Source organism: Jaculus jaculus, chromosome 14, assembly GCF_020740685.1.
Source record: "Jaculus jaculus isolate mJacJac1 chromosome 14, mJacJac1.mat.Y.cur, whole genome shotgun sequence".
NCBI lineage: Eukaryota > Metazoa > Chordata > Mammalia > Rodentia > Dipodidae > Jaculus > Jaculus jaculus.
Genome location: NC_059115.1, coordinates 53,349,374 through 53,363,049, shown reverse-complemented (window position 1 = coordinate 53,363,049; position 13,676 = coordinate 53,349,374). Strand labels below are relative to the sequence as shown.

The 13,676-nt window shown below is 43.1% G+C and overlaps 1 protein-coding gene across 1 annotated transcript in view; it reads left to right on the top strand.

Annotated features, from left to right (window-relative positions):
- The window catches only part of Iqgap2 (IQ motif containing GTPase activating protein 2), a 347,567-nt gene that overhangs the window by 192,171 nt on the left and 141,720 nt on the right, over positions 1 to 13,676 (top strand). The window contains exons 6-8 of the mRNA XM_012952223.2: positions 9,378 to 9,445; positions 10,008 to 10,121; positions 10,767 to 10,945. Coding sequence (XP_012807677.2) covers positions 9,378 to 9,445; positions 10,008 to 10,121; positions 10,767 to 10,945 — 361 coding nt within the window. The remainder of the gene's footprint in view (positions 1 to 9,377; positions 9,446 to 10,007; positions 10,122 to 10,766; positions 10,946 to 13,676) is intronic.

Below are 13,676 nucleotides of genomic sequence, written 5' to 3'. Positions count from 1 at the left end.
TTTTCCCCCAAAGAAATGATTATATTTTTCCCGTTTGCAGGGGGTGGGGGAAGATAGCGTAAGTTCATTATGGAAAAGGCAGGAAACTTTACAAACTTAAAGCAAAGGGTAAAACACTATCTCAAAACTTCACAAAAACCACTGTTACTGTTTGGTGTCTTTGGACTTAAAATCTGTATATGGCCTGTTTTCCTTCTGTGGTTTCTTTAGGAATGTTCTAAAGACTGAAATGCAAAGGAAAAGGCTAAGAAGTGAGAGTCTTGCTAAGTTGCTACACACTTAAAAAAAAATTTTTTTTGATGCCTAGAAGCTGTTTTATGCATGGAGGAAAACACTTTTTAAATTTTTTTTATTTGAGAGAGAGAAAGATGTAGATAGAATTGACATGCCAGGGCTTCTAACCCCTGCAAACGAACTCCAGGTGCATGCACCACGTTGTGTATCTGGCTTACATGGGTCCTGGGAAACTGAACCTGGATCCTTAGGTTTCGCAGGCAAACACCTTAACCGCTAAGCCATCTCTCCAGCCTGGAAAACACTTTCTAAGTGATCAACTTAGGAAAAACTTAAAATGAATGACACTAAACATCGGTTAAATGTTTAAACGGTGATAACACCGAATACCTCTAAGTAGTTAACCATTATGTGATCATTAAAACAATAGGATTTCATTGTTGTGCCTAACGGAACAGATGAAATGCCCCTGGATGGATCTTACATGCTCACCTTCCTGAAACCTATCCTGAAAGATCCAGAGCACAAGTTTCACTTGCATCTTCATTATTTACTTGTTTCTTGTGACCTGTCCTAGAGCTGACACACTAGTAAGATACCCATGACTAACGTGATCATAGCAGGAGCAGAAATAAAAGGGTGCTGTGCCGCCCGGTCTGGTTTCTGACCTGTCTGTTGTTGTTCCTGAGGCCTCTCTGAGTGTCTTGCCCAAGATGAGTCAGAGCCTGGCCAACAGCGTCAGGCTAAACTTGCTAAATCAGTTGTACCTTTTTTTTTTTTTTTTTTTTTTGGTTCTCATTTTAGGTCCATAGCTTCCAGGTAGGTTTTTATTTACACTCTGACCCTCTCCATCACCCTCCAGTGATGGACTTGCTAAATTTTGCTTGGCCAGTATGATGCAACACATTGCCCTGTCACACTGATATATGGACCTGAGCTGTTAACATTATTAAAAGCTCATGTGTGCCTTCTCCATTTTGTTTGTAAAAATTCGTTGGGCTTTCTAGAGGGCTCCATCTCCTGGGAGACAAGGGATTGACAACTCTGTGCTGTCTGGGACGCTTGCTGCTGATTTATCATATTGTATTGTGTGTCCGGTCCTCTCTAAATGGTTATTCAGTGTGTTCACTGGTTCTGGGCTCTCTTTCTGCCTGGATGTTTTTGTCATCACCCGTAGACTCTAGTCCTTCCTTATCTTGGGATGCTTCCCTTGTTTGGGGCACTGTTTGACTTAGAGTTACTTGTCTTTCTTCCTTCCTACAGCATATATAGTATAAAAACAACTTTTGGGGCTGGAGAGATGGCTTAGCGATTAAAGCACTTGCCTGCAAAGCCTAAGATCGCATGTTCAAATCTCCTGGTCCCACACAGCCAGACGCACACTGGCACAAGCATGCAATATCACACATGTATACAGGTGGGAACACGTGTCTGGAGTTTGCTAAAAGGCCCTGGCACACCCATTCTTTCTCTCTGTCTCTCTGCCTCTTTCTGTCTCTCTCTCAAAAATAAAAAATTTTTTGATTAAGAAATGATAAAGAAGAAAACAAAGTCCCTGTTTTAATAACACTCCCCTTTTAAAAACAAAACAAATAATTGTGCATGGAGTATTTTATCTCCATGAAAAACAACTTCCTTTTTATACAATATACATTATAATATGTTGATTGTTTTAAACATTATTATTATTATTATTATTATTATTATTATTATTATTATTTGGCTTTTTGAAGTAGAATCTTGCTGTAGCCCAGGCTGACCTGGAATTAACTACGGAGTCTCAGGGTGGCCTCAAACTCACGGTGATCCTCCTATCTCTGCCTCCCGAGTGCTGGGATTAAAGGCGTGCACCACGAGGCCCGGCTTAAACACTTACTTTTTAAGACTTAACCAAGATTAATATCTTTCAGTTTGTTTGTGACATGGTCATGCTCTATAGCTCAGGCTGACCTTGAACTCATGATCCTCCCGTCTCAGCCTCTTGAGAGCTAGGATTACAGGTGGGTCACACCATGCCTGGGTAATAACTTCTGAAGGGATGAGATTGTTTGGTCAGGTGGAGCTCTGTCTGGCAGCCTGTCTGTCCTTGCAGCACTGTCCTTGACATTGTTTGAAACATTCTTATAATGTGGGCAGAAACAGATGTTCTTGTCTGATTCTCGTTATTGCTCTGCTTTAAGATATGAGGAATACCTCTAAAGTTGCATGTTTGTAGTGGATTTTCTGGTTGAACCTTGTAAGGGTGCTGTGTTCTGCTCTTCTTACCATGTTATGTATTAGACCCTTAAAATTCTGCCTCCGGTTGAAGACCTATTGGCCTCCCCAAGTGTAAGAAGTGTTGCTGCCCCCTCTGTAGTCACGGTCAGCAGCATTGGTCCTCAAGTGCAGTGTCATTGCTGAGAAGACACATGGAAGGTCACAACAGACTCACGTTTGGTTGACCAGATATCCCAGACACCCCGACAGTGTCCATTGTTGGTATACTGGTGAGCCTAGAAACACCCTGACAGTTTGGTGGAGGAGGGCTCCTCTCACTGCTTTCTCATGTCCCTGTGTCTGCTTGGCCCACCATGGAACTGTGGAGTCTATTGCTCAGGCTTTAATGCATAGCCTCCCTTGGCTTAATGATCTGTTGTTCCCTTGCAGTCTTTCTCTCCCTGAGAAGCTTATTGAACTGATGCCCCTAAGTATCATATTGCTTGTATCTCTTACAGTGCACATATTTGCACTTGGGAATACATTCTCTAGAGATGGGTCATTAGCCTAACAGGCAGACTAAGTAGGTTGTCAGTAAGTGAATATAAAGAACACATTTGTTTAGCAAGGACAGTAGGAATAATGAAAGCGCAGGCTCGGACTAGTAGAGCCTACTCTGTTCAGAGTACTTGGAGCGCATGCTGTCATTCACATACAGCACACATGTGTAAGGTAGTGGTATTAGTCCCATTTTGTAACCAGATGGGACCTAGAGAAGGTGCCCATTGTCACAGGGTTAGTTCATGAGAGAGTGGAGATTCAAAGCCAGGTCACCTGACCGCCAGCTCTGCTGGACTAGTTGGCCAGTCATTGGCTTCAGAAGGAAATCAAACATTTTTCTGCGCCTGAGAAAATTAAAAGGACAATGGCATAAGACTTGGACAGGCTCTGGCCTCTGAACTGTAGTTGAAATGCTTACAGAGAAGCATCGTGGAACTTGAGAACAGGAATGACCTTATTTTAATTACTTTTGCCCAAACTATTCATTTCATAGCTGAGAGGACTGAAAGCTTGAGGTCCATGGCCAGCTCAGGGTAACAGATCCAGAGCTTGCCAACCCTGGGGCCAGGAGCCAGGGCTTCAGATTGCAGGGCGGAGGTCTTTCTGGCTTGCTATGAGGTCTTGATTTACACACATTCACCCACATGAAATGACCCCCAGATGAGCTGTGTGTGATGTGATCCAGAGAGAGGAAGTGAACCCAGTTCCTGCCTTCTAAGTTTGCATTTCATTATTTATAGAATGTTTACTGTATAAACTGGAAGTACAAGGGGAAAATACTACTAGTATTCTTATACATTTATTATTTATTTATTTACTGGAGAAAGAGAGAAAAAGTTAGTGGGCGCACCAGAGCCTCTAGCCACTGCGAACAAATTCCACATGCGTGCATCACTTGTGCACCTGGTTTATGTGGGCACTGGGGAATCATACCTGGGTCCTTAAGCTTTGTAGGCAAGCACTGTTAACCACTAATCCATCTCTCCAGCCCAACTAATAGTATTTTTTTTAATATTTTTTGTCCATTATTTATTTATTTGAGAGTGACAGACACAGAGGGAAAGACAGATAGAGGGAGAGAGAGAGAGAGAGAATGGGCGCGCCAGGGCTTCCGGCCACTGCAAGTGAACTCCAGACGCGTGCGCCCCCTTGTGCATCTGGCTAACGTGGGACCTGGGGAATCGAGCCTCGAACCAGGGACCTTAGGCTTCACAGGCAAGCACTTAACCGCTAAGCCATCTCTGCAGCCCCAATAGTATTTTTTTTAACTGCCTTTATTACTTCCTAGTCTTCAGCTGACATTACCTGGACCAGTAGGTTCACCTGAACCATGGCTGGTGAGGCTGAGCTGCCTCAGGGAGACCCCTGTGTTGCCTGCCTGGGACAGCGGCCCAGGTGCGCTGTACCTTTTGTTATGACGAGGAACCAGCTCACAGACGTAGAAGTGATGGTGACATTAATTCCCTTGGAAGATTCTGACATTTTGTGTTGGCTGTTCGTCACTAAAAAGTGCTTTGTTCAGTACAATGTTGAAAAGCTACCAAAAAAAGAGTATTTTTTTTTCAATCCAATAGGATTTTTAGGATTCATACTCAACTCCCTATGAATTTCCGGTAAGGAAGATCGCCATTTGAATGTAAATGCTTGGAAAAGAGTAATTTGCTAAGGATTATTGCTTTGGACGTGGGCATGCTGGATGAGTACAGGATCCTGATGAACATGTTCCCCTTGGGGTAATCTCTCCTAAGCACCTTCTACACAGAGACTGAGTACAAAACCCCACTGGAGGGCTGGAGAGATGGCTTAGTGGTTAAGCGCTTGCCTGTGAAGCCTAAGAATCCTGGTTTGAGGCTCAATTCCCCAGGACCCACGTTAGCCAGATGTACAAGGGGATGCACGTGTCTGGAATTCGTTTGCAGTGGCTGGAGGCCCTGGCGCACCCATTCTCTCTCTCTCTCTCTCTCTCTCTGTCTCTTTCTCTTTCTCTCTGTGTGCCTGTTTCTCTCAAATAAATAAAGAAAAAAATTAAAAAACCCATTGGAGAAATTATCTTGTTAAACAACATATGTTTTATTTATTTATTTTTGTATTTATGTGAGAGGCAGAGAGAAAGGGGGGGAGAGAGAGAGAGTATGTGTGTGTGTGTGTGTGTGTGTGTGTGTGTGTGGGTGGGTGTGGTTGTGGGTGTGTGTGTAGGTACATCAGGACTTCCTGCCACTGCACACAAGCTCCCGACACATATGCCACTTTGTGCATCTGGCTTTACGTGGGTACTGACCATCGGGCTTTGCAAGCAAGTGTGTTTCATCACTGAGCCATTTCTCCAGCCTCCAAAAAGTGATTGTTTTAAAGTTAACATAATCGCTTCTCAGCCTTTTGGCTAAGATCAAGTGTAAAGTTAACATGAACTTTCAATATCAGTGATCATAAATGTTGAAGTTCAAAGCTAAGTAGAAAATATTTCGTTGCTTTAGTCAGCAGTGTTTTGGAGTCATATGTGAGCTTCCTATGTGATCTAAAGAAAGTCTCAGGGGCTGGAGAGATGGCTTAGTGGTTAAGCGCTTGCCTGTGAAGCCTAAGGACCCCAGTTTGAGGCTCGATTCCCCAGGACCCACATTAGCCAGATGCACATGGGGGCACACGTGTCTGGAGTTCATTTGTAGTGACTGGAGGCCCTGGTGCACCCATTCTCTCCTTCTTTCTCTCTCCCTCCCTCCTTCCCTTTCTCTCTGTGTCTGTTGCTCTCAAATAACTAAATAAATGAACAAGAAAATCTCAGGTTTATATTTAAAAGCAGGCTCTCTCCTCCAACAAGTTAATTTCCTAGCACCACCTTGTGGTGACTTGTAGTGAATCCAGTCTGTGAGCTTCCTGTAAGACTCATGCTAACAGGACTCTGTCCAGTGGAAAAGTAGGAGATACGAGAGGAAAGAGTCCCCTAATTCCTTCATCACGAAAGGGGAAAGCAGACATTTTTGTGTAGTATCCCCTTTTATTTCCTGTTGCCAGCAAACCTATGTTTTCTTTGTGCTTTTGAGACAGAGACGAGCTGATTTTGTCCAGGACAAACCTGGATACCTTGGGCTTCACAGCCCTGTGAGCAGCTGGACTGTAGGTGTGTCAAGCCAAAGCTATGTTTTATGGGAGCCAAACCACCTTTATTTGGGGGAAAACACCCTCTGCTCATGCCGTTGTTTTCCCCTGCCATTGTGGAGCTTCCCCTCGAGTCTGTAAGCCGAAATAAACCTTTTCTCCCAAAAGCTGCTCTAGGTCAGGTGATTTCTGCCAATGTGAACCTGACTGGAACAAATCCTAAATCCAGAAATTTGAAGATTAGCCCTAGGAAGGAGGCATTAGATTAGACAAAGAAGCAACACCCATGAAACAAACGAGAATATTAAAATGCATGCAATTGGAGATTCATTCAAGTTATGCACTGAAGAAATATTTATTGGGTGCTTATATATAGAAGAACCAAAGAAAAAAACTCATGAATGGAAAATTTGATATGGATGAAATTAGAGAAGAGATTGGTAAAAATTTTTAAGTTACTGGGAAAAGATACAAAAATAAAGGCATGGATCAAAATTTCTAAACAATGTTAACATTACAAAGGTAAGAAACAGGATGGAACTATATAAAGGGTCATTGTTACTACTTGCCTCAGCCTTTGATATAAACATTCAAATTTGATAGTACATTGGAATGGGTTATTACATAGTAACCTACCCTCAAAGGCATCATATTAAATACTTGAAATGGAAGTAAAATTTGATGCGAGCTGATATTTCATGGGTGCCTCCTACTTATATTTTACTGTCAAATTTTCTCTCTGACCACTTGGGGACTTCCAGCTATGGGTGAGTTTTTCCCTCAGCTGGGCCTGGCCTGGGCTGAGGGGAGGGCACCCTAGCCCTTACTCTTCACATGGGTTCTTTATCCCCTCCAGCTCCCCACATGGCAGGAGTTCTAGAACTTTCTTTTCTCTCTTTTCTTCCCATGAGTTTTTTTCCAGATCCTCCATGTGAGATCTGCAGCCACATGGGTGCCTTTCCTTGGCTTTGTGCTTCCCTCAATCAATATAATCATTTAATAATTAAATATTTTCACTAAATTTATGGAGAGTGTTTTTCAAGAAAGTGTCTCATTCTCGCCTAGGCTGACCTGAAATTCCCTCTGTAGTCCCAGACTGGCCTTGGAACCACAATGATCCTCCCATCTCTACCTACCGAGGGCTGAGATTGAAGGTGTGCATCACCACACCGGGCAACTCACTGAATTGTGTGTGTGTGTGTGTGTGCGCGTGTGTGTGTGTGTATGTGTGTGTGTGTAGCTGAGGTGGGGATGGGGAGGAGGTGGTTTTGTGTTTTTTTTTTTTGTTTTTTTTTTTTTTGAGGTAGGGTCTCATTCTAGCTCAGGATGACCTGGCACTCACTCTAGTACCAGGCTGGCCTCAAATTCACTGTTCCTTCTACCTTTGCCTTCCCAAGTGCTGGGTTTGGAGGTATATGCCACCATGTCCGGCTTCACTGAATTTTTTTATAGTTTTCAGGTGTATGTTTGAATTTATAGATAGGAGGGGGATGGAGACATGACACTATAAAAGAAAGTGAAGTGAGACAGTGATATGTTGATCATTTTTTCCTATTTCTTAAATGATGTCTTAGTTATTTTACCTTGGAATTTTTTGCAGCTTTGCTGTTCTGTTAAATTCTGCTTCTTTTTGAAGTCCCTAGCAAGGAGTAAGATTCTGACATTTCTGTTGCTCCACATGGTGGGAGTTCCATTTTGTTTATTTATTAATTTTATTCTTGCAGTGTTCTGAGGATAGAAAAGGGCTCTACCTCGGAGCTACACGCCCAGCCCACAGGTCCCCTTGTGAGATGGAGCATTGTTCTAATGTCATAATGAGTTGAGAACTGCTTCATAAAACATTAGGAATTTCTAAAGGTCCACGTGGTATCTTAGTGGTATAGTATCCATCATATCAACTTGTTTGACAAGAACCTTTGGTAGTAAAGTCTCCAGAGATTGTATAAACAACTTTATACCCTCAGTAACCTCTATAAAGACCTAAAACCTAAATTAAGGAATGTGTCCTATCTTTTATTATAAGAAGAAATTATGTGTCTATGTGGAAGTACACTGAAGCCTATTTCCCATCGTTAATACTTACTGACACTCTAAATTCTTAGAAATTGCTTGAGTAAGGTAAAGTATATTCATATCCTAGGAAATATGCCAGTTTATAGTGCACATGTGTCTTGAAAGAACATCAAGAGAATTTATGTGAAATATTTGGTTTTTAACTCTGAGTGATTATTTCCTTCCTGTCTCTCTCCTTGCCTTGTCTCTTTCCCTTCTTCCCTTCCTTCTTTCTCCTCCTCGCCTTCCACCCCTTTACTCCCCACTTCTTCTTTTCTTTCTTGATTCCTTTGAAGAGGAGTCTTACCATGTTGTCACAGCTTCTGGAACCAAGTGACCCTTGCTCTCTATCTCCTAGAGTAGATGGGACTGTGGTGCTCCTCCCTGTACCCAACTGGATAGTGACTTTCGTTTCAATTTTTGAAACCATGACTATTTAGTGTTTAGCTTTTATCATATATTAATCTTCTAAGTAATTATTTCTCTGGAAGTTATAATCAAATAAGTCAATTTCAATGCAAGCCATTAACTTTGATGTATCATACAATTAAGAACTTGCATTAGTAGCATTAAGAAGATTTCATCTTGAACTTCTTTAATGTGCTTTAATGAAATTTTATATTTCATAAACTGCTAAGACCCAGTTAGCCATCAGCATTTGAAGTGTTCCTATGGAAATATGCAAGTCATTGAAACCACTCTCAGCTCATTTTCCCATGTGAATTATCATTAGATTTTTATTTCTACTTATAAGTAAGATTTCATGAATTTTATGCTTATCAAAATTGATAAAGTTAACGCAGCATTTCTTAAATTGATTGCTTGAATTAACCTTGGGTGTGGAGAAGTTGGGATAAATATGCAATGGAAACTGGCTGTGATGGAGATTAAATAGGAAAGCCCATAACTATCTCTTCAATAGAATTTAGGTGCCAGTTCTTAAGGCTTATCGTCACATTATAAGTAGAATAATGGGTTGTGTTTCTTATTCTCCTTAGTCATGGGCAGTGGGAAGTTGTTGACCCTTAAAGACCCTGTGTGCTGCCAAACATCAGCACATGGCATAGAATGGCCCTGCCCCACCCAGGACTCAGTTTATATCTTTGTGAAATGAATATGAAGCTAAATGATGTGATAGCTCTTAGGTCCTTTTCAACTGAAAGAACTCTTAAAACATATAATTTGTGACTTTCAGATTGACAATGATAAAATTGCTGATGCTTTTGTGTTTTGTTTTGCAGTTTGTATCTGTTCAAACTAGGAATAGCACCCCAGATCCAGGACTTGCTAGGCAAAGTGGACTTCACAGGTACTGCACTTTGTCATTGTACTTTAAATATTTTTATTTATTTATTTATTCATTCAGTTATTCATTTATATGCATGTGTGTATGGGCACACCAGGGTATGCCCATATGTGTGCATTTGTGTGTATGAGTCCACCAGGGTTTTCTTGCCACAGCAAACAATGCCAGACACATGTGCACTTGGCATTTATGTGGGTGCTGGGGATTTGAACCCAAGCTGGCAGGCTTTGCAAGCAAGAGCCTTTCAACTACTGATCCATCTCCTCAACCCCATCTTTATACTTAAAAAAAAAAAAATCTCATAACTAAGAAAACATCTTGGTGGTTTTGGTTCCCTTTTGTCTTCTGTATCGACGAGAAGAGAAAACTTAGCTGTCTAATTTATACTCATCAGTTAGACCCCTATCCCTGTGTTTGTAAAGTGAGAAATTCAGGATGGGTTCTTCCTCAGCCTCTTGATTTGAAATGACCCACCTTTCTGAAGAGGCCCCTTCTCTGTGTGAATGTCTCATTCCCACCTTTGGAGGCAGCTTCCTTTGATTCTTGATTTCTGATTTTCTTTCAGAGGAAGAAATCAGTAACATGAGGAAAGAACTAGAGAAATACGGAATACAGATGCCCGCTTTCAGCAAAATAGGTGGCATTCTGGCCAATGAGCTGTCTGTGGATGAAGCTGCACGTAAGTCTGTTCAAAACCCAACCTTGCCACTGGTGTGCAGCTAGCCCATAAGAATTTGATACCTTTGATACCATGAAATAGGATGTTTGGAAGAAGCTTAAAGGATCCTCAAGTTCTTGCTACTTATTTGTACATAGTTATCTGAGGATGTCAGAACGTGATCAGGCAATTGATTTTGGACTTCAGGCATCCATGTGTACAATGTGCATGTCGAGGTTTCAGAAACACTGCAGCCTCCAAAATACCCCTCCACTTCCCGTACCTTTGGCTTTTCAGTGGTAGTGAACACAGTTATTAGTCTCTTAATGTGGCAAGCTGAATTGCAGGTATCACTCAGAACCAGCTCCATACTTTGAAACAGTCCTTTGCCTGAGCAGAAAGCAGGACTTATGCCTCCTTACCCACTGGCTGACATAGCACTTGGTTCATTTTAGCTGTTTGGAGTAAATTGAATTAAAAATAATAAGGATTACTTAATAGATGCTGGAATGAAGACCAGACACAGAAAAGCTCGTAGAGGCTGTCAGCAGCTCCGTGACGTGTGTGAGGTCTGACATGTGTGCGCCCTGGAAGCCGAGCGCTTGCATTGCCAGTGCTGCTCGTTGCTGTCCTGTGCTGATGCTTTTTACTCCTTTTCACTTCCAGTGCATGCTGCAGTGATAGCCATCAACGAGGCTATTGAAAAAGGAGTGGCCGAGCAGACCATCAGGACGCTGCAGAACCCCAATGCCGTTTTAACATTAGTAGATGACAGCCTTGCCCAGGAGTATCAGAAAGAACTCTGGGAAGCCAAAAAGAAAAAAGAGGAAAATGCAAGATTGAAGGTACTTAGATTCTAAATAACACCTACAGTAATAAGTATGGTTCTGAGATAGTCGCTTAAAAAAAGCCTTGGGCTGGAGAGACGGCTCAGTAGATAAACCCGCTGACCCCAATTCATTTCTTGAGTAGCCATATGAAGCCAGATGCACAATATGGTGCATATTTCTGGAGTTCATTTGTAGGGGCTGGAAGCCCCGGGTACCGTACCCATGTGTGCATGCCCTCACTCTAGCTCTCTTTCTCTTTCTATCTCATAAATGTAAATTTTTTTAAATTTATTTGACAGAGAAAGAGGGAGAAAGAGAGAATGTGCATGCCAGGGCCTCCAGCCACTGCAAACGAACTCCAGATGCATGCACTCCTTGTGCATCTGGCTTACATGGATCCTAGGGAATCGAACCTGGGTCCTTTGGCTTTTCAGGCAAACACCCTAACTACTCAGCCATCCCTCCAGCCCTGTAAAATATTTTTTTAAAAATAAAATGCCTTGGGCTGGAGAAATGGCTTCACCTGTAAAGCCAAAGGACCCCAGTTCGTGGCTTAATTCCCCAGGACCCACGTTGGCCAGATGCACAAGCGGGCGCACACGTCTGGAGTTCGTTTGGAGTGACTGGAGGCACTGACGTGCCCATTCTCTCCCTCTCTTTCTCTCTTTCCCTCTCCCTCTTTCTCTCTGTTGCTCTCAAATAAGTAAATTTTTAAAAATAAAATAAATAAAATGCCTTCATGTTATCAGTGGTTTTTTTTTTTTTTTTTTTCAATCAACTGGCTATGGTCTTTGGAGTCATAGGACTAGATGGCAGTCAATGTGGATGAAAAGTAGGTATTACAAGAAAACCTTATGTTATATAATACAATCAGACGGATTTTTTCCTATGGAGAATACTGGAGGATTGAAGGCTATGTCTCAGACTTAGCCAGGAGGTAGAGAGCTTGCAGCTGAGGTTTCAGCTGGGCTGCTTGTCAGTAATGTGACCTTTGAATTTATGAGCAGAAGGTACTAATTCAGTGTGGCACACTCACAGAGGAAGTTTTTGAGTCTATCTTCACATTTTCCCAGTAGTTTACCCTTCTTATTTGAGAGTGCCCCCCTCCAACAAAGCAGCCTGCAGCTAATTATAACTTCCAAAGAAACCATTTCCCTGGCTGGCCCGTAACTGACAGCTTTGTCTACTAGGGGCTCCTACCTCCCCTTTTCTCTCTTGAAGCTGTAAGCTCCATTACCAAGAGTAGCCACTGTATTTGATGCTCTATCCTCCCCTGGTTTTTCCCACCTGCCTGAGCTACCTCCTCCCCTGGCCTGTGTGGGTCTGAGCTGCCAAAGTCCTCCTTGGTCAGTCATGACCTCTGAAGTGCCTCATCTCTCTTCCTGTGGGAATTCTCCTGGTCCTTCACGGCCCTCCCTCCCCTGAGCTCGTCCCTTCTTGAAGAAACCAGGTCCGCCTCGCCACTACTCCAGCCCCCTTCATCTTCTGTGTCCCTGGGGCCTCACATTCCACCACGGCCCAAGATCGGTCATCCATACCTGTCCCCACACTCATGACCGCCTCTGACCCCTGGTTTGGAATGCCTCTCCCCTTCCCCAGAATTCTTTGTCCCCTCTGGACCTGATCCGCACTGGATTCTGCTGCCTTACCTTGTAAATGCCTTGCCTCCTGCCCTCATCACCCTGGCCTCAGTGTCCCTGCCAACCATGCCACAGGACTCTGGCAGGACTTTCCAGCAGGCTCTCCCTACTTCCTGGAATTCTTTAAACCAGCTCCTCACAGAACTTGGGGTGGCAGAAAGAATGCTTACTTCAGATCGGATGTCCGCCTTACCAAAACTTCTGGTTCTCTACTGTCTACTGAAGAACAGGTCCTTAGGCTAGCCCCCAGAGACCTCCATGGTGCCCAGCAGACTGCATCATGCCCTTGGCTAATTTCCACATGCCAAACGTTACCACCTTGATGACCTGCGTGACCACAGTCCCACTGTCTGCATCTCATTGCTTCACTGACTCTGCGCCTCCGGGCTCTCTTCAGTTGTTCCCCAGTTTTAAAAGTGGTCTTTCTGGGGCTGGAGAGATGGCTTAGTGGTTAAGCACTTGCCTATGAAGCATAAGGACCCTGGTTTGAATCTTTTTTTTTTTTTTTTTTTTTTTTTTGGTTTTTTGAGGTAGGGTTTCACTCTAGCCCAGGCTGACCTGGAATTCACTATGTAATCTCAGGGTGGCCTCGAACTCACGGCGATCCTCCTACCTCTGCCTCCCAAGTGCTGGGATTAAAGGCGTGCGCCACCACGCCCAGCTGAATCTTTTTTTTTTAATATATTACGTATGTATATATATATGTAAGTATTTGAGAGAGAGAGAAAGAATTAAGCATGCCAGGGTCTCCAGCCACTGCAAATGAACTCCAAATGCATGTGCCACCTTGTACATCTGGCTTATGTGGGTCCTGGAGAATTGAACCGGGATCCTTTGGCTTTGCAGTCAAGTGCCTTAACCGCTAAGCCATCTCTCCAGCCCCCCCCTCCCCCCGATTCGATTCTTGATTCCCCAGGACCCATGGTAGCCAGATGCATAAGAGGGCACATGCATCTGGAGTTCGTTTGCAGAGGTTGGAGGCCCTGGCACGCTCACTTGCGTGTTCTCTCTCTCTCTCTCTCTCTCTCTCTCTCTCTCTCTCCCTCTCTCTCTGTTGTTCTCAAATAAATAAACAAAAAATAAAATTTTAAAAAGGCCTTTCCAAT